Source organism: Apostichopus japonicus, chromosome 15, assembly GCF_037975245.1.
Source record: "Apostichopus japonicus isolate 1M-3 chromosome 15, ASM3797524v1, whole genome shotgun sequence".
NCBI lineage: Eukaryota > Metazoa > Echinodermata > Holothuroidea > Aspidochirotida > Stichopodidae > Apostichopus > Apostichopus japonicus.
Genome location: NC_092575.1, coordinates 15373639 through 15398509, shown reverse-complemented (window position 1 = coordinate 15398509; position 24871 = coordinate 15373639). Strand labels below are relative to the sequence as shown.

The 24871-nt window shown below is 35.4% G+C and overlaps 3 protein-coding genes across 10 annotated transcripts in view; 1 reads left to right on the top strand and 2 right to left on the bottom strand.

Moving 5' to 3' along the window:
• LOC139980927 (uncharacterized) overlaps positions 1-24871 on the bottom strand; it is a 72648-nt gene that overhangs the window by 22383 nt on the left and 25394 nt on the right. The gene's annotated exons all lie outside the window — the stretch shown is intronic.
• LOC139980926 (uncharacterized) overlaps positions 1-24871 on the bottom strand; it is a 51634-nt gene that overhangs the window by 11684 nt on the left and 15079 nt on the right. For 2 of the 4 annotated variants that reach the window (XR_011797738.1, XM_071992971.1), the window contains 2 exons: positions 24699-24825; positions 22402-23396 (listed from right to left, as the gene is read on the bottom strand). The exons of 1 other annotated variant lie outside the window; for it this stretch is intronic. Coding sequence is in view for 1 of the 3 variants with exons in the window: in XM_071992971.1 (XP_071849072.1) it covers positions 22660-23396; positions 24699-24825 (864 nt within the window). In the remaining 2 variants the exon portion in view is untranslated. Of the gene's footprint in view, positions 1-14990; positions 15677-22401; positions 23397-24698; positions 24826-24871 lie in introns of those variants that run through there. One more of the 4 variants, XR_011797737.1, reaches the window with a different exon arrangement.
• Positions 678-7549, top strand: LOC139980930 (uncharacterized). Of its 5 annotated transcripts, none has more exons than XR_011797741.1 (5): positions 678-1295; positions 3164-4158; positions 4598-4664; positions 5617-5837; positions 7367-7549. XR_011797741.1 is itself a non-coding variant. In XM_071992981.1 (5 exons), exons 1-2 carry the CDS (start codon positions 1128-1130, stop codon positions 3985-3987), a joined length of 987 nt encoding a protein of 328 aa, XP_071849082.1. In that variant the 5' UTR covers positions 678-1127; the 3' UTR covers positions 3988-4158; positions 4598-4664; positions 5617-5837; positions 7367-7549. The 5 variants fall into 5 exon arrangements, 3 of the variants coding, with proteins under 3 accessions (XP_071849082.1, XP_071849079.1, XP_071849081.1); XR_011797742.1 differs by having other exon boundaries at positions 678-1381; XM_071992981.1 differs by having other exon boundaries at positions 3169-4158.

Below are 24871 nucleotides of genomic sequence, written 5' to 3'. Positions count from 1 at the left end.
TTTACAGACGTTTGATGTTACAGCAAGTGGTTTACAAAACATTGTAGTATTTTTCCCTCCAATGAAAATTTACAGGATAATCCTGTAAAATTTTCCAGAATATGTCAGTTTTTTATATTTACATGTAAAATTCTGTGATTTTTACAGACGTTATGTGTGTCATGTACTTTACAGAATAAGTTTGTTTTGCAATAATGTAAAATTGGAATTTGAAGAGTGTTATACGGAAATATTCTTGAAGGTGGAAACACGTTACCAATATACAATGGTATACAACAAAATCCATCGTGCAGTAACATTACCGTTTGGCAAAGAAAAGAATGAAATCCAACCATGAAGCTATTACCGATAGCTCCATAATTCAACCCACAATTACCAGTTAACTTTGTCCCTACAGTCGTTTTCTGCCTTAGTGTTACATTTGAGCGACAACCCCCACCCCGTGAGGCTCATCAATGACCCTTAATTGTCCAGCGAACGAAAACAATGTGAAAGATAACCTTGAAGGGTCTGTAGGTCAAATATGTGAAATCTAACCATTTCAAGAGTTTTAGTAACGAATTACTTGTAAATGCCTAACGTGAAAACGTGACATAGATGGTACCGTTCCAATTAGTTTACCGTTTGTTTAAGGAGTATACAACTTCCGAAATCCTATCAAAACAATTACTGATGTGAGCTGCCAAGAATGCAATGCCCAGCCTTCAAGATGTAGTCTAATTCATTGTTTTAATGTTAACTTGTATTGTCAGTACAACATGAACCGATGACAATTCCGTGTGCTCAATATACGGTCACACATTCAGCTATTTATAGCTAAATGGGTCACCGAACGTATCAAAATGTTGTTAAATATGTCTAGTACAGCAAATGTCATTTTATTCATCTGAACCAGCCCCCCCCCCAACCCCTCCTCCCATTCAACCCAGCCGGTCTAGCTCGATGATTGGCGTCAACGTGTCTGTAACAGCTATGACGTCTCGCGCACAGGCGGGAATTCTTTTGATACATTCTGGGCGGCTGCCGTTGGCTTTCCCGGAAAACTTGGCTACAGTCCAGCATGCAGTCACATGACCCAAGTTGGCGCGCGATGAACGTCCAGTACATGCTGCGCTGTTCTGTACATTATGATTGATCGCATCTCGCACGTACGTATGAAGTGTGTAGATTGCACAGTACAATACTACAGCGCTTCAAAGAACGTCGACACGAGAGGAAAACAACTGCCGTTGCTGTCCAGTAGGCTACGCACATTTCCACACCAGAACAAGACTTCATTGAGTACTTCGTCAGACGTGAGTGGTAAATTTATTTGAACCATATGCCACATTTGCATTATTATAATCAACAAAACAACTTTGATGTCTGGTCATAACAAAAAGTTAGTTTATATTTTAGTTATAACCGTAGGGCCCAGTGCCTATAACGTAGACTAGACGAACGATAATTAAGAGTTAGGCTATCACTATAGTAACACTGGCGCTGTATTAGACCACCTATCGTCGCCCTACCGTGCATTTTGATATGTGCGTGTGAAGCTTAGCCTTGCTTCATGTTGTTTAGGTTAATATGATATAAGGGTGGGTACATTGTAACTTGTAAGTTAATTGGTGCTGATAGCCTACATACATGGATGATATTGGCTCTCATGTGGCATGTAATATGCAGTCTTTAGATTAGCCAAGGTTAATTAGCCTTTTAGAACATGACTGAATTTGAAATGGCATAATTCATGTTTCTTTCAAATTATCAGTTTTTGATAAGCTCCAATCAATAGTGAAGCAGGGCAGAAATGTACACCTGTAAAATATGCAATACACTAACAGCTACTATCCGTAGCTATGTTGATCATGTGAGTTCCCATAGGAATATACCTCGAGTGAGATTTCCATGTTGTTTTGTTAATTGTGGCTATACCCTATCAACTTTTGCTGCAATGAAGATTCATGTGACTAGGTATCACCGCCATCTTCAAAAGCAAACAGCAGTTGCACAAATCTTCAGTCAGTTAACCTGTCATTGATTTGTACGTATGAAATCTGTCAAAAAGAACTCACAGATCTGTCCTCATATTTGGCACACTTAAAAGCACATATAAGAAAAGGACAAATTGTATCTTGTCCATATAAGAAGGGCAAAAGAGATTTTTCAAAAACCAGTTCATTTACAGCACATTTGTCACGTCACAGAAACTGGGGAGCTGTACACATTTTGGATAAATACACACTTTCTACTCGTGATCATTGCTCTTTGGATCAAGATATACCTCTAGACACTATAACTGCTTTGATGTGTCTACAGAGACTGATAGATTTGTCAGTGAAAATGACATAAGCTGTGATTTCGAAAACAGTAACAATTGCCAAGGTAGGGCGCAAGAAACAGGTCAGTCTAGGCTTCAATTTCAACAAAATTTTGCCTTGTTTCTTCTGAAACTTCAGGCAAAACAACTTCTTCCATCACAAACAATTCAAATGATTGTTGAGGAGCTTCAAACTACAGTTATGTCAACAAGATCAGGTTTTGAAAATTACTAAATTAAATTATAATAAAAATAATAATAATAATATAATATAATAATATATATAATACAATAATAATAATAATAATATAATATAGTAATAATATAATAATAATAATATCCAGCAGTTATTTTTACAACGCTTAAGTGACCACGAATGTGGGAGAAGACCGCAAGGGCTTATGAATTACAACTTACACGTCGGGTGGCTTCCAATTCAACATTTTAACTCAAATTTGGAATCTTTTCAATTTAGAAAGTCAATTCAGATGGGAAAACTGTAGATTGCTCTTGGTTGAAAAACCCACCTTACTATGACCTGGCCGGGAATCGAACCCCGAACCTCCCGATTGCTAAGCCTCATTGCTTCAAATGCCACCGCCTTTATCTACTCTGCCACAGCAACCTAAACAGACGTGTCAGAGAATGCCCCTGTTGCCAACTGAAGATATGCTTGATTCGATAGATTGCGAGCTTGAGTGCTGCCCCTGTTTGTTGTGTAAATGCTGATGTTCTGTGAGTGTCCAAAAAACTAGTACCTTAACGCAATAAATGTCTGTTATCAGGAAATAATTTATCAAGGTTGTTTATTCATTTCATATCATCTACTTTCATTGATGTGACATATTTTCATTCTTAAAGAAAAGTTGCTTGGATCAGAATCTTCACAATCATCTGAACCCGACTCTGTGGCCAGTTCACCAGGCTGCAGCTGGGTGCCCAGTTCAGCAGGATCAAGTCCGGCAGCGGTAATTGCAGATTGGGCAGAGTCATTTAAAGTTGATTGGGATAAAATGCCTAAAAGCCTTACAAAATCACTCCAGAAGAAACAGAGACCCACTCCCAAAGATCGGCGTGAAATGATCAGAATATTATGCAATGACATAATAAAAGTTGAGTCAAGTCCAGGACGAAAGCACCTTTCTATTATTGCACAGAGGATCGTTCGTGAGTTTCCAGAACCCTTTAAAGATGACATTGAAGGACTTGTTGTTGGTAGTGGATATGCATCCCTTCTTACACAGTTGGAAAACCGTATGAGCAATATCAACAGAGGCAAATTTCACCTAAATGTTGGTTACCCCTTGTTTGTAGAGGGTGAACAGAATGAAGCACTAACAAAGAAGCGTAAACTCAGCACCTCATATGGCTGCAAAAACTGGCAAACAGAGGACCTACCTGAAGGGGAGGATCGAGACACGCAGAGAAAAAAGATAGATGACTTAAAGGTGATGCATGAACTTAACATATGGGATGACAATGAAGTTGTTTTCCTCATGAAAACTGTATTTCCAACCATCCGTGCCAAGATAAACAGTCAGCAAGTTCCTGTATGTGCTCTCCTTGATGAATATCCTTTCTTGTTTGAGGAGGTTGGGATGATGGGACATTTTGAAGATTTAGTGGGCATCAAACTGAAATCAGTTCTCACTACAGCTTTTATAGATAAAAGTCCACGAATTTAGAAGTTTCTGCAAGTGTCAGCAAAGAAGAAGAAGGAGGTGCAAAATATAATAGCTGATGTGGAGAGTGCTAAGAAGGAAAGTGGTGATCATTCCCCTGATGTTCCAGGACTTATTCTCCTCCTCTGCAATCACCTTGGAGATAGATGGGACGATCTTTTCTACCTTGCAAAGGTAAGAAGTAGTTAACTTTATAAATCATTAAGCTTGTGAACAGTCTCAGAATAGCACTATTTGTCTGTGATTTTGTGTCTTACTCTGGTTTGTCGTTCTTAAACTTACAGTTATGTAGATGTATTGGTGAAGTTGATTGACTTTATAACGATTTTCCTCTGCGATGTTCACTGTTTGTAGGTCAGCTGTAATTGTTGTGTATTGGGACTCTGAAGTCCAAAGTTCAGTACATCATATGCCATCAGTTAATTAAGATTTTCCCCATAGTCATCATTTTAATTCCAGGGATACATATTGTCCCTCAGTTTCATTTGTTTTATGTTATGCTTTGGAAGAAACTCCTGTTTTCCCAGATGGCATCTTGAATGTTTTGTCCCACTATATAATAAGATAAGTATTCCAAACAATTTTATTGTTCCTACATTTACATTATGTTCAGGAAACCAGTACTGTGCAGAATATCACTAAGGATCTGAAGTCAACATCCCCATGCATCATTATTCAAGGTGAGAAGCATTTGGAGGATTTTACTCTAAGATGCATTTCCTCCAGTACATATACACTGTTCTTTTTCCCTTTTTGGTTTGGATGATAGTTGTAACGTTTGAAATTTGTGATGGTGAGTATGTGTGCATGTGTATGTATTTTAGTGATGCCTACCTTGTAAACACAATTTCTCATGAAAGGAAGCTTAGACAGATCTCATAGTTGGCATGTGGGTGTACGCGATAGAGTGCAAGACGCCTATTGTTTTTGGCAAAGGTCAAAGATCATTTGGGGTCAACAGAGGTGAAACTGAATACTTTGTAAACATGATATCTCAAGAAGGGAATCTTGGACAGATCTCATGTGGTATGTAGGTGTGGTCACTTGAATCAACAGCGGTCAAAATTTGGAAATCTTTGATTAGAGAAACCTAGGAAGTTATATGATGGCAAGTGTGTCAATGACACCCCACAGTGCACTATCACCTGTGGAAGACAAAGTCATGAGTCCATCTGAGATTTAACTGGGAAAACCCTGTTACTGCATCGATTCAGCATGTATGTGTGCATTTGATGCTCAGCATGTAACATGAAACTCAAGAACTATAGCCCATTTTTGACTTCATATGTGGTAAAAACATTTTGGTTGACCGTTGCAACATTTTCAATGTCATTTTTGTGTTGCTGAGGGTGCCTCAGTAAATCGATATATCAGATAAACTGTTTTTTCTTTCATATCCACACTGACAATATTGAAATCTGCCATCAACGAATATATCGAAATACCAAGTGCATCCAAAACAAACCTTGAATACCGGTAAAAATAATATTGAATTAAAAATAATGACCCATTAGTACACGCGAGTTGGAGTATATTTACGCTGCAACTGTAAAGTAGTGGTAGTCATAGCAGTGGCATTAACTTTAACTGGACATTCTCCTAATAGTTCTAATTGATATTTATTTTTTGCAGGTCCAAACATGTACACTGGAAGAAAGTTTATGTTGGCAGTAGATATGGTTATTGTTATGGTTAATGGTTAATGATATGGTTATGATATGATATGGTTATGATATGGTTAATGACCACATTCAAACATTTGAAAGTGCAATGACCATGCTGTTTGCAATGTTTTTCATCTTAAACATTGAGTATCCATCTGAAGGTGCAACTTTAATGGAGCTTATCCAGCGGTGAGTAGGCTGAAAGTACCCTAGTAATAGTTAACCATTGTTATTTTGTGTGGACATTCCCTTGACATGGAATGTAAGAGTGTATGCATATTATTAGCCACCTTCAAAAGATCAGCCGATCATAAAGGTACCAATAAAGAAAAAAATCAACAAATTGCAGTTAACTCTACTCCTAGGCAGATCATTAAAATAAATCATACTCTGTTCTCAGTAACAGCTGATTTACTTATTTTGTACTATTTGTTGTGGTCCAAGAATAACAGCAGCTTTGGTAACCTTTTGTAAACATTGATAACCTTTACATTATTTTCACCAATGGAAAGTTAGTGTAAATAGTTGAATGGCATGTTTTATTATTTTGGAAAAGGGTGGGAATGTATGAGTTTGGTTACTTACTGAGAACACCTTCACAATTTGTTACAACTATAGGGTATCAGCTTAAACTGAACAAAATTTAAATTAAAAGAGGATTCAAAAATTAGCTCTTCTTTTCAGATCATGATTTCCTAGAAAACTGTTGAATTCCAAAGGCTTGTAAATTATTTATTTATTTATTTATTTGTTTGCCACAAAAGTACAAAGTGGAGGAAGTCTTCCATAAAGCTGAAAAGCTTAACAATGTGGAAAACTCCCTGAAGAAAGAAAAGAAAAGAAAAGAAAAAACAAAATATATATATGTGTATGAATTCATACATAGATATAAGTACAAATTAAATGTTCAAAATATATATATATAGTAATTACATACAGGTATAATTTAGTTTTAGTCAGTAACTAGCTATTATTCCCTTACAAAACCACTTCTTAAAGGATGTGACTGACTTTTTACTCTTTAAATCGTTCATTAGAAGATTCCATGTTTTTGTTGCACGGTTTTGTAGGCTTAAAGTTCCAATGGTGGTATTGTAGAGATTATAGTGGGCATGATTAGCATGCCTCGTGTTATGATTATGTACATCTCTGTTACTGGTTAAAAAATTGTCAAAGGCAGCCGGTAGTAATCCATTCCAGGTCTTGTAGGCAAATAATGCAAGCTTAACTTTAATGAGATCGTGCAATTTTAGTAAGTTGAGTTTTTTAAATAGGGGACTGGTGTGCTCACGTGGGGCTGAGTGTGTTATGTGGCGAATGGCTGCCTTTTGGAGTATTATAAGATTGTTAAGGTTGGTGTTGTATGTAACAGACCAGATAATGGAACAATAAGTGAGATGCGGGACAACCAGGGTCTGGTATAGTGTTCTGAGTATGTTTTCCGATAGATAATATTTCAACTTAGATAATATGCCAACATTCCGTGCAATTATACTGCAAATAGTTGAATTACGACAGGTATCCAGCTCAATTGCTTCTATCAACACCAGTGAGCACACATACAATTGGAAACTGAGTTGTGTCACATCTTACTATCATGTATGACATACTGTAGTGTAAATTTGAGACCAAGGGAAATTAATTGCTAAATGGTTTAATAATTGCAAACTTATTTGAACTTTATGACTTCACAGTTCTAATTTTGCTCCTCTTTGCAGCTGCGTTGTTGGATTGAATCCAGAAAAGGGAAGAAAGACCCCCAAATCCAAGAAGAGCTATCCTGTCAACCCAAAAATTTTGGCTTTGGTTGGAAACCTGAAGGAGTTTGAGTCAGATTGGACAGTCTAAATGCTTTTCAGGCACTTCCCGTGATTGGTCACATTAGTCTGACAATTTGGTAACTTTGGATTATAAATCTAGGTCACTTGGTTGATTTAAAGTGTTCCTGGTTGAGAAAATGTTAGCGAGCCTCTTGAGCCTCCTTAACTGGAACCATAGACTCTCCAGCTACAGAGAAGTCTCATTTACAAATGAACACTTAAACATTTATACAGAGTTCAAACTATTGTGTTTAACTTTGTTGGTGGATATTTACAAGGTTTTACTTGTTGACAAAATTGTTAAAGACTGTTATTTGGTGCTATCATGACACCTTTCCAATAACTCCATAAACTCTGAAACTCTTCCAAGCAGGTTCACAAATGTTAAAAAAGTTTTGAATCCATAATAGTTTCAGATGTCAAGTTATTCTATTCAATTTGTTAATGCTATAAGCTTGATATCCAAACTATTTTTTGTTGTCAAAATATAAAATCTCTCTGCTAAATGTTGACATGAAATCTTTTCATAAAACTGCTCCTTCCACTCAACAGCAGAAGCACAGGAATATAAGGACAACTTTTTAAATCATTTACAGGTACAAAGGTCAAATCATTGTTTATATATCTTTTGATCAGATGATTTACAATATCTTTGGTTAACAGATTAGTTAATCTTTGTTCTTACGTATTGTAACATATCCTTGTCTTTAACTTCCACTTTGAACTTTAAGGGCTAAAGAAGGTCATGAAAATTAGAAAAAGTATACAATCCTTATCAGCGATAGAGGAGTTACCACAGTTAAAGGTATTAATTTTCTGTGAACATTGATATGCCCATTAAAGTGAATATGTTATATTAGCGATATATTTAATAATGCTAGAACATTTAAAAATACATGATATGAACATAGTTGTAATAAAGTTAAGTGAAGAATAGTGAAGACACCTAAGTTTCTGTGGTCACATAATACAGTGACCTTTGCATACTTCAAGTGCATCTGTAAATAAGAGGGAAAGGAACTTTGTTGTAGAGCAATAGAAAGGGCGAGGAACTAGCAGGTGTCAAAGCTTAATGTTTTATGATCAGTTAATTGTGAAAACTTTCAGTTGCTGATCCACGATTTCCTGAAGTGGCCGAAGAGACAAATATGGCCACATACAGACTTATCAGTATATTTCCAAACAATGAAAGTATCGTCTGTATAACAAAACCTTTTCCAAAAGAAAGGCTGGGGCACCCAGCAAATTCCCAGTCATCAATAAGAGATTGCCTTCTGATGTTCAGTCTTATATATTACTTTTAAGGTTTTGACGTTCAAAAATATGTTTCAACAAGTTTTGAAGTTGTAAATAAAAGTTTCAGAGAACAATAAGTTGTTTCTTATTTTATAATCTCACTGATAATAGTAATTCCATCTGACAGCCAATTTTACAGACAAAGACCCATTTATTGCAAGGTAAAAAACTATAGATAACATTGAAGACTAGACTTTACCTAAAAGAAACAGTAAATTAAAAGTCACAATACAGTTATTTTACAGAGAAAATTACATATTGCAAGAAAAAACTGTGTAAATAACGGTTTCAGACTGTTTATTTTACATAGAATGTAGTGTAAAACGGCCGTCATGTAGTAATTTTACGGATAAAAACTTATAATGCAAAGAAAAACTGTATGAATTACGCTTTCATACTGTGTATTTAACATAGAATTCAGTGTAAAATTAAGGTCGTCGTACAGTAATTTTACGGACAAAGACTTTTATAATGCAAAATAAAAACTGTATAATAACATTTTTAGACTGTTTATTTTACATAGAATATGGTATAAAATAACGGTTGACATACAGTAATTTTACGGACAGAAACTGTAATAATTGGGGGGAAACTGTATAAATAACAGTTTCAGACTGTTTATTTTACATAGAATATGGTGTAAAATAACGGTCGTCGTACAGTAATTTCACGAATAGAGTCTGTTATAATGGGGGAAAAAACTGTATAAATAACAGTTTCAGACTGTTTATTTTACATTGAATATAGTGTAAAATAACGGTCGTCGTACAGTAAGTTTACGGACAAAAACTGTTATAATGAAAGATATAAACTGTATAAATAACAGTTTTAGACTGTTTATTTTACATAGATTATCTGCAGTTGGCAATAACAGACATTTTCTGGAAACTCTGCTGCCAGAGAAATTCTGTTTTTTAACAGAATTTTTTTTAACAGTGTTATAGCGTACATAAGACATATTGCTATATGAAAGGTGAGAAGGCCAATGTATATCAAAATAAAATGTTGAGAGCACCAGCAAATCACGGGAAAATGGAATACCACTCTTCACAAAATTAGAAACGAGGATAAGGAATTCAGTCTCAGTCTCATAAGAATTAACTAAATCTAGCACATCTGCAGTGGGCTGCTCTACGGAAATGAAGCACTTAACTCCAAAGAACGTTTGTTGTTTGCGAGATATGAAAACTTACCAAATCAAAAGTGAAAGAACTTATCGCTAAACGTCACTTTATAGAATATTCATGAATATTCATTAAAAGAATGTAACATAAATCTCTTTGATTTATTGTTTTATCTGCATGATTGCCACAACATAATTGCTACATTTTCAGGCAGTTTCACCCTTAGTACGAAGAGGTGAGAATTTTATGAACAATGAAATATAACTTGAATTACCATTAACGTCATTTCGTGTAAAGCGTTATAACTATCAATGGATGCATGAGACCGAACGAGTCCTCACCGAAATAGAAAGTGCAGTGTTGGATACATAATGTATACACGCAACACAAACCTGAAGTAAAAAGATCTAAATTCTAGCATTGCTAGCATTTGCTACTGATTAGCACTTTAGTGATCTCTGCATATGCATCTGGGCGCGTAATTATCCCGCGTGTAGGTCTACTTGTAAAACACAATGGTGAGCATATTAAATATTTCCAATCAATTTGACAGGAATCGTTATATCGTCTATATATAATGAGTCATAACTTCTCAGAGGGGGGCGGGGTGTTTAGGGATGTGGACCGGACCTTCGGGTCCCTGATATGATTTCCTTTTCCTCATAATATAAATAATATAGCTACTAAGATGCTTTTTCTCAGAAAAATAGACATCATTTACGAAGAAAAATATATAAACTTGCTTGTACGCAGGCATTCCTAAACTTTAACCGATGTTTTTCTAAAAACCGGTATTTTGGTATTGTAGCTTCGGTTTATACCGATACTTGTCTCAATGGCCTCTCTTCCATAAAATCTGTAACTGATGCTGCAGTGCATGAAACCGTATGACGCATCAATAGAAAAGAAAATGCAGTTTTAAATACATTATACACTTAACATAAGCCTGAGGTGAAAGTGTCTTAAATGTATCATTACCATGCTATTGCTTAATGCGAGGGACCTCTCTATCTACTCCGCGTCGCATAATTATCCCTGTTGTAGGTTCTACTGGTGAACAACACTACGAACAAACTGCCTCTTTCCAACCAAGGATGCAGGTCGGAATATAACTCGAGTTATCATTAAGATATTTAGAGTCGCAGCTTTGCAGGGGGTGCATCCAGGGAGGGGTCCCGCCTCCCGAGCACGGAAACCTCTTCTGATATTTCCTATTGACAATTTCAATTAATTTAACACCTGATTTTTCACTTATCAAGGAACACACAATCAGAATAACGACGTCTTTACACGCGGGCTGCTCGCACGTTTTATCGATGTTTGCTTACACAACGCTATTTTAGTAGTTCCATTATCTACCGATGTTTGTTTCCCTGGGCTCCTCTGCCTACAAGAACTGATACCAACTTTGTAAATAGAGTGCATGAGAACGTATGAATCATCACCGAAAGAGAAAGTACAGTGGTAAATACATTATGAAAGATCTACCCATAAACATGAAGTGAAAGTATTTAGTACTTTATATTGTAATCCTTCAGTGTAGTCCGTGTGGTCTTTGTATATACACCGCGGCACATAATTATCAAGCGTGTAATCGTGAGCTACAACTGCAGCATAGGCCTATAATGTTTCTTTACAATCATTTTGCAACACATGTACACTTTCTTTAATAACTTTCGCTGATATTGATTTAATTCGACTGTAAAAACATACATTTCTATATGCTAAATCCACCTCCCATTTCAGATGGCGCTTCCCCGAGCCAATGACATAGTTCTATGCCATAACATTATAAACGAGATCTACAACAGTTATAGTATCTGCTTAGGAGTACAATTCGACCGGGAGGCTGTAGACCATTTCGAAAATGTAACCAATATGGAAGGGCATACTGGTGAGATACCCCTCATCTTTGAAATTCTAATTCGATATAAGAAATGCCAACAGTAATACATATCATAACATCGTCTTGGACAGAAAAGGTAAGCATGGAGTGCGAATTGTGTCAGAACTCCACAACATAAACGTCAGATTAGTTAGCTGAGAACGTTAGTCTTATCAAAAGAAATTACGGAACAACTGACTTTCATCAAACAAGAACATTTTCTGGAAAATAACTAAAAAAGGGAATGAGTGATAACTACCATGTATGTTGTGGGTGCATGACCAATGGTGAGTATAAGCTGAACCCTAATAATTTGGTTCTCATATTACTGATTGATTAGGGTCAAAACTTCAAAACTTCAAATCCCTAAATTCTTTTTCTTTCTTTTTTTTCAAATTATTTGATATGGTGATATCATTTGCCCAAACTGATGGGCCCATATTTAGGCTACTCTTGACATCATTATGAGAGAGTTTGGCATATTGGCTTAGAATTCTTTGGTAAACGATTTAGGAGCAGGAACTTACTTTTCATAAGGACAAAGGTCATTTAAGGTCAGCAGAGTGAAAAGTCCGTGTAAATACATCCTCGCGGTGTGTATAGGAACCCCTGGTGAATAGATGGTCCTATTTTTGTCATCACGGTCAAAATTGGGTTACTTTGGGTATTTTAGAGGAACCAGTATGATCATTTTAATTATTACGGATATTTGAGCCCACTGAATCATCAAACACCGTTGTAAAGTATTGCTTAATTCCTCTAGTTTGTTCTGTATAACATTTTTTAGTCTTTTTAATCTTCTGCATGTTTCACTCAGAAAGATTAGAAGTAAAAATCATTGGAACCATGCATGGAGACAATGAATAGTTCATAAATCTGTTAATAGGGTACTAGTCTACTAATTTGCTACGTCCAGTTCAGGATTATGTTTATATCAATGCAGTGAATAAAATAGTATTCTGTAACTACCTTGACAAAGTTATGAAAAATATTTTCAACTTGCTTACGTCTAACAGAACTAACGTGGCATCAGTAAGATGATGAAACTGATCAAAGATGCAACACTTTACTGTCTACTTAATTATATAGGAGTCAATTGTGAACCATACATTGTTTTATTACAAAATATCAATGCTGACCTTCAAATATCTTCATGTGGGCTCCTGCTTACATATCGGATCTCATCAAAGAATACGTTCCCGGCCGGTCTCTCCGCTCATCATCTGAACTTCTTCTACGTCACCCAAATAACTCGACGACCAAGTTCTACGGAGATAGACGGTTTTCTGTCGCTGCTCCGGTTGTTTGGAAGAGCCTACCTTCAGATCTCCGCAATATGAACAATCTTAATATTTTTAGGAAGAACTTGAAGACTTATTTTTTTTTAAATGCTTAGAGTGATTTATTCTTTTATGTTTTTTATTACCTTACCTCTCTTCATGCTATTGTGCATTTTTATGATCATTTAAATCTTTAACATTTTATGCTGTACAGCGCTTTGAGATTTCATGGAAAGCGCTTTTTATATTATTATAATAATTACTGTAATCCGTTTTGTTGTTATACTTTAGTGATCTCAATTCATCCTTAGTTCCTCCTTATTTGGGTTTCTCACATATCTTTCGTTCTGTTCCAGCTGTATTACAATCTCATTAAAAAAATAACTTGTTGTAAGTTGAAACAAAAGCAGTGCTTTGTTATTTGTCTGAATGTCATTTGTTCAAATATTAATAATCTACGTTCTTCTACCATAAGAGCGGTAATGCCACGGAAGCAGGATGTAATTGTTGAGATACCCTTTGTTAATATATGAGTGGTTCCTGTTTCCCACTACCAATAAATATACAGATACCTTGCATCAACATACAAAAAGAGAATGTTTCTGTAAAAAAAGGCTTCGTAAATATACACCCTGTTTCTATACAAAAAACTGTGACTTTACAGAACCTTTTTGTACAATTATTAAATGGTAATTTGTAAAACTGTAATTTTAGAGAAATTGTAGGTGAACGGACAGCGAGTTTTTTTTATGCAGGTAGGTTCGTACTATTGTGTATATTGAATAGCCAATCACAGCCAAGTTTATTTTGACGTCATCAAATATGACAAGGAAAGCATGAAACACTTAATATTTAAAGTCGATAAGTTCAACCTGACGTGCTAGCCTTAGCATGAAACACTTAATATTTAAAGTCGATAAGTTCAACCTGACGTGCTAGCCTGATGCAACAACAATGCTGCAGTAATCTCTAGCGAAGCTATTCCTTTAGCTTTAGCCATACACCGACTACATTTTTAGTTTTTTAATATGAAATCTGTGTTCGTTCCAAAATTTTGGAAACCTGGTAAGAATTCTTTCCACAAATTTCCTATCTTAGTGATCTTCTTAACGTATCTTTGTGCATACGAATTGTTCAGGGAGTAGTTTTGCGAAATTTGCAGTTGACACAAAGTATTATTACTATTATAGTACCATTGTGTACATTGAATGGCCAATAGCCGCCAATCACAGCACGTCTCTTCGGAACGAAAGGGCCCCTAGATGCAGCTACTTACTGGCATATTGATAGGATTACTACACTAAATTGGGGGCATGAGGAGCTAACATTGACACATCATTTCTCAAGTAAAATGCAATAAATGTCCACATATCCATAATTCATAAATTCGTAGTGACTAGTGACACCTGTTGTATGGTGACGGAACTAAAATCTACCTCGAAACAGGTTGCCTCTAGAGTTCCTTTAAAAAAAAATTCCAAGTATTGCTATTTTCTAAAAATAAGGATATGATTGTTAAAATATGTGAAAATATATAAAATGAAACGAGTGACACGTGCATATTTGATGACGTCAAAATGAAATTGGCTGTCATTGGCTATTCAATATACACAATGGTACGAACCTACCTGCATAAAAAAAACTCGCGAACGGACACCTTGTGTAAAGGTAAACAAAGCATAATTGTAGATGTACAACAAGTCTCTGGAAACTAATTGACAGAGATACTGCTGTAAATTTACAGAGATTTTTTTACCAGTGTGGGTTTGCATTTTGCGTCACTTTTTTACTTTGTCATTAACGTTCCTGTCTGCCATTTCACAGACGCCAATAAAAATATGCCAATAATAAAGGTTTTAATGAGCCATATGTCTTAGTTCCGATAAGACTAAAAAATACTGCAACCTTCTTATCGTCTTTGACACCATTTGCCAAAAAGAACTGTGTCTCTCTTAATAGCTATCAAAGTCCTCATTGGTTGAATCAAATTATTCAATTTTCACAATCAATGCCATTATAACAAATGTTGGAACCAGTTAAGAATAAAATTCCAAAAGTTTTAAGAAAATCCTCGTCGCCAATGAAAAAACAGGTGTTTCGACCTTTTTTTCTGATCAAGTGAAGATAAACATGTCTACAAAGCATGTCTTAATGTGTTATTCAGCACAACACCTGCACATGTGTTTTGCAGCGGGAACCCTCGCAGGGGTGCTGTCGAGGGACCTCTTCTATCAAATAATTAAACAAAAAAAAATAGCTGTGAAATGCTGCAGTCTGACCCATACGTAGGCTATACTCTAGGTCGATGATTACTTCTACACGCAATGCTGTGCTAATGACTATTTTGACACCCTCCATAAATCTCAACATGAAAAACGATTAAGCTCTTTCTCAATGCAAGTGCAATGCACTTCCACTGTCACAACGATGAGAATATTGCTACCAATACTTCGCCATGTCATGTACACTCGCATCCTAGCATCCTACTAACATTTAATTACATCTAAAGTCCTGAATGAGAATTGTCAATGTGTCACGTAAGGTACGTGGGAATATCCCTTTCAAAATTACGCCCGACATACAAACTTTTATAGCATAGCACGGTGATCCCAGTTATGGCCTCCTACTGAACTAGTAAAGTTAACTCATTGTTGAATAAATGTCTACTTTCATCATGACTCAGTTGACTTAAAAAGAAACTGAATCCGTCCAAAATTTAAGTGGATGAATTTGGAAAAGTTACAACGTCATTCTTTGTTTAAATAAACACTTGCAGTAAGAAATAAATACTTACAGTAAGAAAGTTATAGAAAGAATAGTATGGGGATAGTTCTTACGTTCTTGACATTTAAAACACACAAATATGACCATCTTTCGATTTAAGTACGCTAACACAAATAAAGTTAATAAATAGTGAATATTTGGCCAAACGTGTTAATTTACAGCATCGTTTAGATCCATATTTCTGAAAACATATTAGGACAATTGCAAGCACACGTCCAACTTTGGCTTACTTTCCGTTGCTATGCCATGGTACAATCAAATAATTCCGAAAAAGATTCATAATTCCAATTTCTATCCATTCTTTACATTTTCTTTCTTTTATTGGAATATCAAAGCTTAAAATATGCAAATAACAGAGAGAGAGAACACTTGACCATATACACAACCCGGTAATTTAATGACTGTGGGGATTTCGGGCTCATCCGATTCAATTGAAACAAATACGTAAAGTTACAGTAGTCGCACACAAACATATAATATCTCATTGGGTAATAAATAAAAAAGGGCAAGAATTGTCTTTCGTTTTTGAAGTGTAGACTATCGTAACAAACGTACCTCTCATGGAGGTACTTCGCAACGACATATATTTAAAAACAGTTTTTTCTTACTTTGCTTAAATCATGATCACTGTGGTAGGCACTGCTTATTATTTGATTTCGTCATAAAGAGGAACTAAATTATGAATATGTCTCTCATATTCAATATCACTATTATCCAATGTCGATGGATAAATAGTTTTTGAATATTTAGTTACGTCAGTTGCGGCTGTGAAGAGAGGGATATCTGTTGAATATTCATGTTCAACTTTCTTCGAATATTTCCGTAAAACAAGACACACTAAGGAAATAATAATTAAGATTAGTACAAGAACAAGCGATATGAGTACTATAACGCCGACTGAGATACCTGTCATATTAGCGGTGACCTTTCTTCCAGATTTATTCTTCATCATGGAGGTCGATAGACTGTTTCTATCTGTAGTATATGGCGATGTCGCAAAAGTGACAGTGCCGTTCTTAGTGAAACTGGGTTTAGCACTTAGAGTAAAAACCTTCCTCGTGGAAATCAATGAACTGTTTCTATCTGGAGTATATGCCGATGTCGCAAAAGTGACAGTACTGGTCTTAGTGATAGTGAGTTTAGTACTTCGTGTAACTTCCACCGTCGTGGAAGTTGATGGACTGTTTGTTGTTGAGGAAATTACTCTCAAGATGGTTCTCGTCTCGCAAACCATTTTGATTTTGCAGCTAATCCGGCATCTATCTTTTGATTCCTTTATTTTTAACAACCCTGATCCTGAAATGTAAATATTCGTGTATAATGAAGCGTTGATTTTAGAAAGAAGTTTTCTTAAGCGTTTCACACCAACTATGGAAAGCTAAGAAGCTTTAGAGAGGACATTGGAAATAAATATGTATCACACAGTATACCACCTAGGTACGCTTACGTTAGACAACTGTTAACATAGACTATATCACGTAGTAAAAGCACGTATGTACGTAAGTCTACATTCGTTATAATTAGTACGTACCTATTGATCATTCAGTATTACGATGTAATTAATACGTACGTACTATTATCACGTACGCACGTGATAATTATTACGAACGTACGTAGTAATCATCACGTGCGTACGTCATATATATCACGTGCGTTAAAAATATCACTTACGTACATGATATTTTTACGTACGAATGTAGTAATATTACGTAAGTACGTAATAATTTCTCATACCATGTCCTCTCTAGAGCTTCGCAGAAAACAAATGTTATTACAAGAAGTATTCTATATTCATTCCGGTATAGGTAAAAATTATGGAATCATAAACTATTTTTGATCAAATAGAAAAAAAATTGGTCATGTAAGCATTGAAGGTCACTCTAGATAATAATCAAATAGTTATTCCGAAGTTTTACCTACCTTTACTTGATCATTTCGAGTTAACTCAAGTTGACACGAAGCGTTTTTAATTTGTAGGTTAAAGCATTTCACCCTATCTGTACGATTCCCGTACTGACAGTTACAGTCATAGATACCAGCAAGACTCTCATTAATGTTGTTAATATGTAGACTGGTGTTCATTATATCTCCGTTGATGATGTCAACGACAGAGAAACTTTCTCCGCATTCTGAACACCATCCTGCATACAGATATTTCAAAGGACTTGTACGGAATGCCCAAGTAGATCTATCACAGTAAGACTGTAAATCAAAGGACAAGGTTATGTTTTGTCCAAGAACTCCATTAACAAATTCGGTATCATTCTGATGTCTGTAACCATGGCAAGTATCTTGCCCTTTTGCTGGACAAAGAACAAATCCAAGGATAAAACATCTTTGAAAACCACTCCTGTCCATTTTGATTCTTCGTGTACTGTAATGTGTTGATATTTACTGCATAACGGGACACAAATATGACTTTTAAATGGCAATCAATAAAATAGTTGCGTCAAAACATTTGGAACAAATCTAAGGATAATAATTGTTTCCAAAGTTTTGCGGTATTCCATTTTGACAAATATCAGAATATGTAAACATTTAAATTGATTCAATTTAATTGCAAAGCAGGCATAAATATGATATCCAATTTAAAGTATCGCAATCTGTTAAAGCCTAAAGTACACAAGACAGATTGCTATATGAAAGATGAGATGTATATCAAAACAAGATGTTGAGAGCACCAGCAAATCCCGGGTCTAACATAATAGAAAATGGAATACCACTCTTCACAAAATTAGAAACGAGGATAAGGAATTTAGTCTCAGTCTCATAAGAATTCACGAAATCTAGAACAACTGCAGTTGACTGCTCTACGGAAATGTTGCACTTAATTCTAAAGAACGAATGTTGTATGCGAGATATGAAAATTTACCAAATCAAAAGTGAAAGAACGTATCGCTAAACGTCACTTTGTAGAATATTCATGAATATTCATTAATCGAAAGTAACATACATTTCTATGATTTACTGTTTTATCTGCATGATTGCCACAACATAATTGCTGTAGCTGCGAAAGTAATGCATATTCATCAATACAATCTTTATTATTTTGCACCAATTTTTAACAACTCAGTGTAGGTATTGCAGTAAATACGTAAATGTCACTGTCAGCTGTCACATTGGACATATTATTTTCAGTGTGAGAGAGTACACTGCTAATTTTAGAAGTCACAGTACAGCGTGCCCAATCATGCTGCCAATTTGTTATCCTTGTGATGGAATATTTGGAATATTAAGTGGACTATTCCGAAAAAGGTTAAAAGTAGCTTTTTATGACATATGACCATGGTAATGCAACAACATTTTCTTCAACGGACGGGTTCATAACACTTTACTACAACGACATAATGACAAGGAGATAACACCCTCTTGAAAATAACAAAGGGGAATCTCTGAGTAGGCCTATATCTGTTCTCATATGAGAAGAAATTCTCTCTAAGTACTAGTTAATAGAACTGTATATAACAGTTAGTTGTTAAGTGTTTTTATTTCACCTTTAAACAGCTCTTTGTAGTGTAATTCTCGTTAAGTATTAGTTTTTCTTTCTATTTACGAAAGTTTGACTTAGCAACTCAATAACAGTTTTCTTCTCTCGTCAAAAATACCGTCGTATGCCTCTGCAGTTGTCTTTATGTTAGTGAACAGCAAAAATGTAAAACAATTGAACCATGGAAAATAATACTTCCTTGTCAGTTTTCATTTGAAAGGTTATAATTCCTTTCTCATTCGAAGAGATTCGCCAATATTTTAATAAGACTGTTTTGGACATTTCAAACGCCCTCTTTGCAACTTATTTGCGCAGAGATGGCATGGCGGAAAGGATTATTCTTCAATATGGATGACGAGGAGGAGCACACCACTCGTAGGGGAGTGGGACATGTCAGACTTAAGGAAGCAGATCGAAAATATCACCTCGAATCCGTCCTCACAAGTAGGACCCTCTGTACATTCTGTGTCACGAGTTCCAGTACTAGAATTTTTTAACTAAAATGCACTTTTCATATATTTTTGCTAAGACTTTTTAATTTAAGGGCATGGTCGTGCTACAATTTCTTAATTTCTCTTATTTAGTTTGTTTCTGTTCTAACTATCAAATAAACACTTTTTCTTTATCAATATGTAAATGGTTGTATTTCATTAACGAAATGATGCACATCAAATCATAAACAGCGGCATTTTTTAGGTTTTCATAAGACTGAGGCGGTACAAGTTCCCTTGTTCTTCTTCTCTTTATTAGACGAGTATTAAACATCGTGCGTGACATTGGGACAGCAACATATTTGTCAAGTATTAACGAGGTGGATGATTTGTAACGGGCGAGATATGCTCTCCTTTTTTTCTAAATTCATTTTCAAGCAGTTTTAAATAGAAAGTGCTGTATTGGTTACATATTGATTATATTTCAAGCAGTTTTGCCCTTAGCATGAAGAGGTGAAAATTGTGTGAACAATGAAATTTAACCTGAATAACCATTAACTACGTTTCGTTTAAAGCGTTATAACTGTCATAGGATGCAGGAGACCGTGTGACTCATCACCGAAATAGAAAGTGCTGTATTGGATACATAATGAATACACGCATCACAACCCTGAAGTAAAGAGATCTTAATTCTAGCATTGCTATCATTTGCTACTGATTAGCACTATAATGATCTCTGCATATACATCTGGGCACGTAATTATCCCGCGTGTAGGTCTACTTGTGAAATGCAATATTGAACATATTAAATATTTCCAATCAATTTAATAGAAATATTTACCATATATAATGAGTCATAACTTCTCAGAGGGGGGCGTGGGTATTTATGGATGTGGACCGGACCCTCGGGCCCTGATCTGATTTCTTTTTCCGCATAATATAAATAATATTGCTACTAAGATACTTTTTCTCAGAAAAACAGACATCAGTTATGAAGAAAAAGATACAAACACGCTTTGTACGCCCGTATTCCTCACCTTTTATCGATGTTTTTCTAAACACCGGTATTTTGGTATTGTAGCTTCGGTATATACCGATACTTCTCTCATTCTCCTCTCTTCCATAAAATCTGCAACTGCTGTTGCAGTGCATGAAACCGTATGACTCATCACCAGAAAAGAAAGTGCAGTATTTAATACATTATGATTACACTTAACATAAGATTAAAGTGAAAGTGTCTTATTTATCATTACAATTCTACTGCTTAATGCAAGGGGCCTCTCTAACTACACTGCGGCATATAATTATCCCTCCTATAGGTTCTACTGGTTAACTACAATACTGCCCCTTTCCAACGAAGTTTATTAGCCGGAATATAACTCGAGTTATAGTTACGATGTTTATGGTCATAACTTTTCAGGGTCGCATTCAGCCAGGGTCCCGACAACCAAACACGGACATCTCTTCTGATTTTTCCTATTGGCAATTAAATGTAACTACAAACCTAATTATTCTCTTATCAATAAACACCTTATCAGAATAACTTCATTTTTGCTCGCGGTCTTTGGGCACACTTAATCGATGTTTTCTTACACATCGCTAATTCGTATTTTATTAACTTCATGACCTACCGATATTGTTCCCCTTCTACCGAAAGTTTTTTCCCTGGGCTCCTCTGCCTACAAGTACTGATAGAACAATTATAAATAGAGTGCATGTATGAATCATCACATACAAAGAAATTACAATAGTACATTTGTTAAAAAAATATCTACCCATAAATATAAGTAAACATATTCAGTACTTTATCATTGCAATCCGTCAGTGTAGTCCGCATGGTTTTTTGCATATACACCGCGGCACATAGTTATCAAGCGTGTACTCGTGAACTGCAAATGCAGCATATAATGTTTCTTCAATGATTTTGCAACACATGTACACTTTCTTAATTACTTTCGCTGATATTTGATTCAATTCGACTTTAAGAAAATACATTTCTATATCCTCCATCCCGTCACATTTCAGCTTGCACTTCCTGCTCTTAACATAAATTAATGTCATAACATTATAAACGAAATCTACAGCAGTAATAGTAAGTGACCAGGAGCCCAGTTCGATTGGCCGGTTGTAAAGATTTGGAAAATGTAACCAGAATGGGATGGTGTACTGGTGAGATACCCCTCATATTTGAAATTTGAATTCGATATTAGGAATGCTAACAGTGATATATATCACAACATCGTCATGGACAGAGAAAGTAAGCATGGAGTGCATGTTTTGCCAGAACTCCACAACATAACATCATATCAGTTGGGTAGGCTGAGAATGCTATAGTCTTTTGAACAATTTTACGGAACAACTGACTCTCATTAAGCAATAACATTTCAACTCATTTGGGGTGGGGGCAGTTCCCGGAACAATTGCAGTATATTGCCCGGGTATCATATGAAGGCTGCAGCCCCCACCCCCCCCCCCCCCCCACTTTCCCACACCTTGAATCTAGTGATATTGTCTCTTACGATAGTCTAGAGAAAGAAACTTACCATTATCTGTATAAGAATTATAACAGCTTAAGTATAGACTTGCGTTAATATTTTTCTCTTCTTACTCACTTTTCAAAGTTTTAGATTCGATATTATTTTTATCTTCTTTATTTTGTACATTTTTATTGTGAACATCGAGAGCATGTATTTACACAGTTATGTATACAAATAAAGTTGGAATCAAAGCAAATGTTTTTCGTATCATTTCAAAACGTTTTTATAACAAATCAACTAACAACTTTAGTGAAATGAAATGTTCAGAAAAGATTGAGTTCTTAGCAGTTTCGTTGTCCTTGTTATTAACTGATAAATATTTGCCTTAATTAATCTCTTTTACGATAACGACAACTGTTATGGAGTTCTAAGATTCATGTATAGGTTTGTTATTGCTAGTAACTATGTAATGATACACTCCATCATCCAAACTGTCTTGATCCGGCTGACTAGCTATGTTAGATCTTTCGTGCTCAGTAGATCCATCTCTTTCCTTTCCTTCATCAAATCCTTCATAAATAGGATTTATCCATTCTTCCTTCTCTGCGGAACGCTTTCGCTTGCCCTTCAAAATTTTCAGCGACAAAACAAGTACAATGAAAATAAGAATGACAATGAAAGCTGCGAGTATGACCACAAATATCATAGTAGGAGACATTGTGACAGCTGTTGTGGAGTCAAGTGTGATAATTCCATCGTCTAGAGTATTGACTTTTGTCTGGTCTCGCGGAGAAGGTTCTTCCTCTGACATATCGGGAGTCAATGAACTGTTTATATCTGTAGTATATGGCAATGTCGCAAAAGTGACAGTACTGATGTTAGTGATAGTAAGTTTAGTACTTTGTGTAAACTGCTCCTTCGTCATGGAAGTCAATGAATTCTTTCTATCTGTAGTATATGGCGATGTCGTAAAAGTGACATAGCTGGTATTAGTGATAGTGAGTTTAGTACTTCCTGTTACTTCCTCCCTCGTCGTGGAAGTTGATGGACTGTTTGTTGTTGAAGAAATTACACTCAAGATGATTCTCGTTTTGCATAAGTTGTTGATTATGCAACTTATCCGGCATCTATCTTTTGATTCCTTGATTTTTAACAACCCTGATCCTGAAATGTAAATATTCGTAAATATGGAAGCCTTGATTTTAGAAAGAAGTTTTCTTAAGCGTTTCACACCAACTATGGAAAACTAAGAAGCTTTAGAGAGGACATGGGAAATAAAAATGTATCAAACAGTATATCACCTAGGTTCGCTTACGTTAGACACGTGTTAACATAGACTATATCACGTAGGCCTACATTCGTTATAATAAGTATGTACCTAGTGATCATTACGTATTACGTAGTAATTAATACGTACGTACTATTATCACTACGTACATGATAATTATTTTGAACGTACGTAGTAATTATCACGTGCGTTCGTCATATATATCATATGCGTAATAAATATCGCTTTCGTACATGATATTTTTACGTACGTATGTAGTACTATTACGTAAGTACGTAATAATTTTGTTATACCATGTCCTCTCTAGAGCTTCGCAGAAAACAAATGTAAATACAAGAAGTATTATATATTCATTCCGATAAATTCGAAAGTGTCTTCATGTCTTCATATCTATCAGACGTAAGTCTTAATTTATCCATTGTATCCATTGTTTCAATTAGCAATACGTACCACGATTTAGTAAACAAAAAGTTCTCTGGAGAGAGACGTGAAACAAGACGTACACCATTTACATTGCAAACCTTTCTCTTTACATATTTGAATTATCAAATATGGTGTTGATCTGATATTTTGTTTGGGTACCTCCCAATATTGTAATATTTCTAGTGTAACATAATTACATAACATATCATAAGGCGAGGGGGAACTATGCTGACTCTGTAATGATATCCCAAAGCACTCCTTATAGTTTTGCAATCCCATCACTAATTTTTAAGACTAACACTTTTACTTTAACAACTACATGAAGTAAACAAGTCACTTGACTCTTTTCTTCACTCTTAATCATTTGAGCAATTGTTCTTGACCAACTCTGGGTACATATGTATCCAACCAATTTGAGCAACATTTTGTCCCAAAACATTTAACATACAGACATGTTTGACTAATTTTTCAACTTTAAGCAATTTAATTTGTTAATCTGTCCATACTTTTCTTGTTCTGGGTTAAACTTTACCCAAATTTGATTAGATGAATACGCCCGTATCCAATTATATAGATGGGATAACATATTTTCCCCAACATTTGTAGAGTGCTACATCACATCTTTGTAGTTTAAATATTTATTAATTTAAAATAATTTAAGATGTTTATGTTTCATTCTTCTTCTGAATTGTATTAAATAAATCACATATATGTTCATTGGGTGTAACGTGTATGATTATTAAAATAATACTTACTGTATTTGCAATTACTATTCAGCTGTGCAGCATCGCTTACGCATCTGGCTATGATATTGTCATCGGTGTTAACATGGACTGTACGTACTGCCTCATCATGTTGACTTCCAAAACTGTTATCAAATACCTGTGAAGGCAAACAATGATTCCATAATCATTTCACCTCAAAAAAA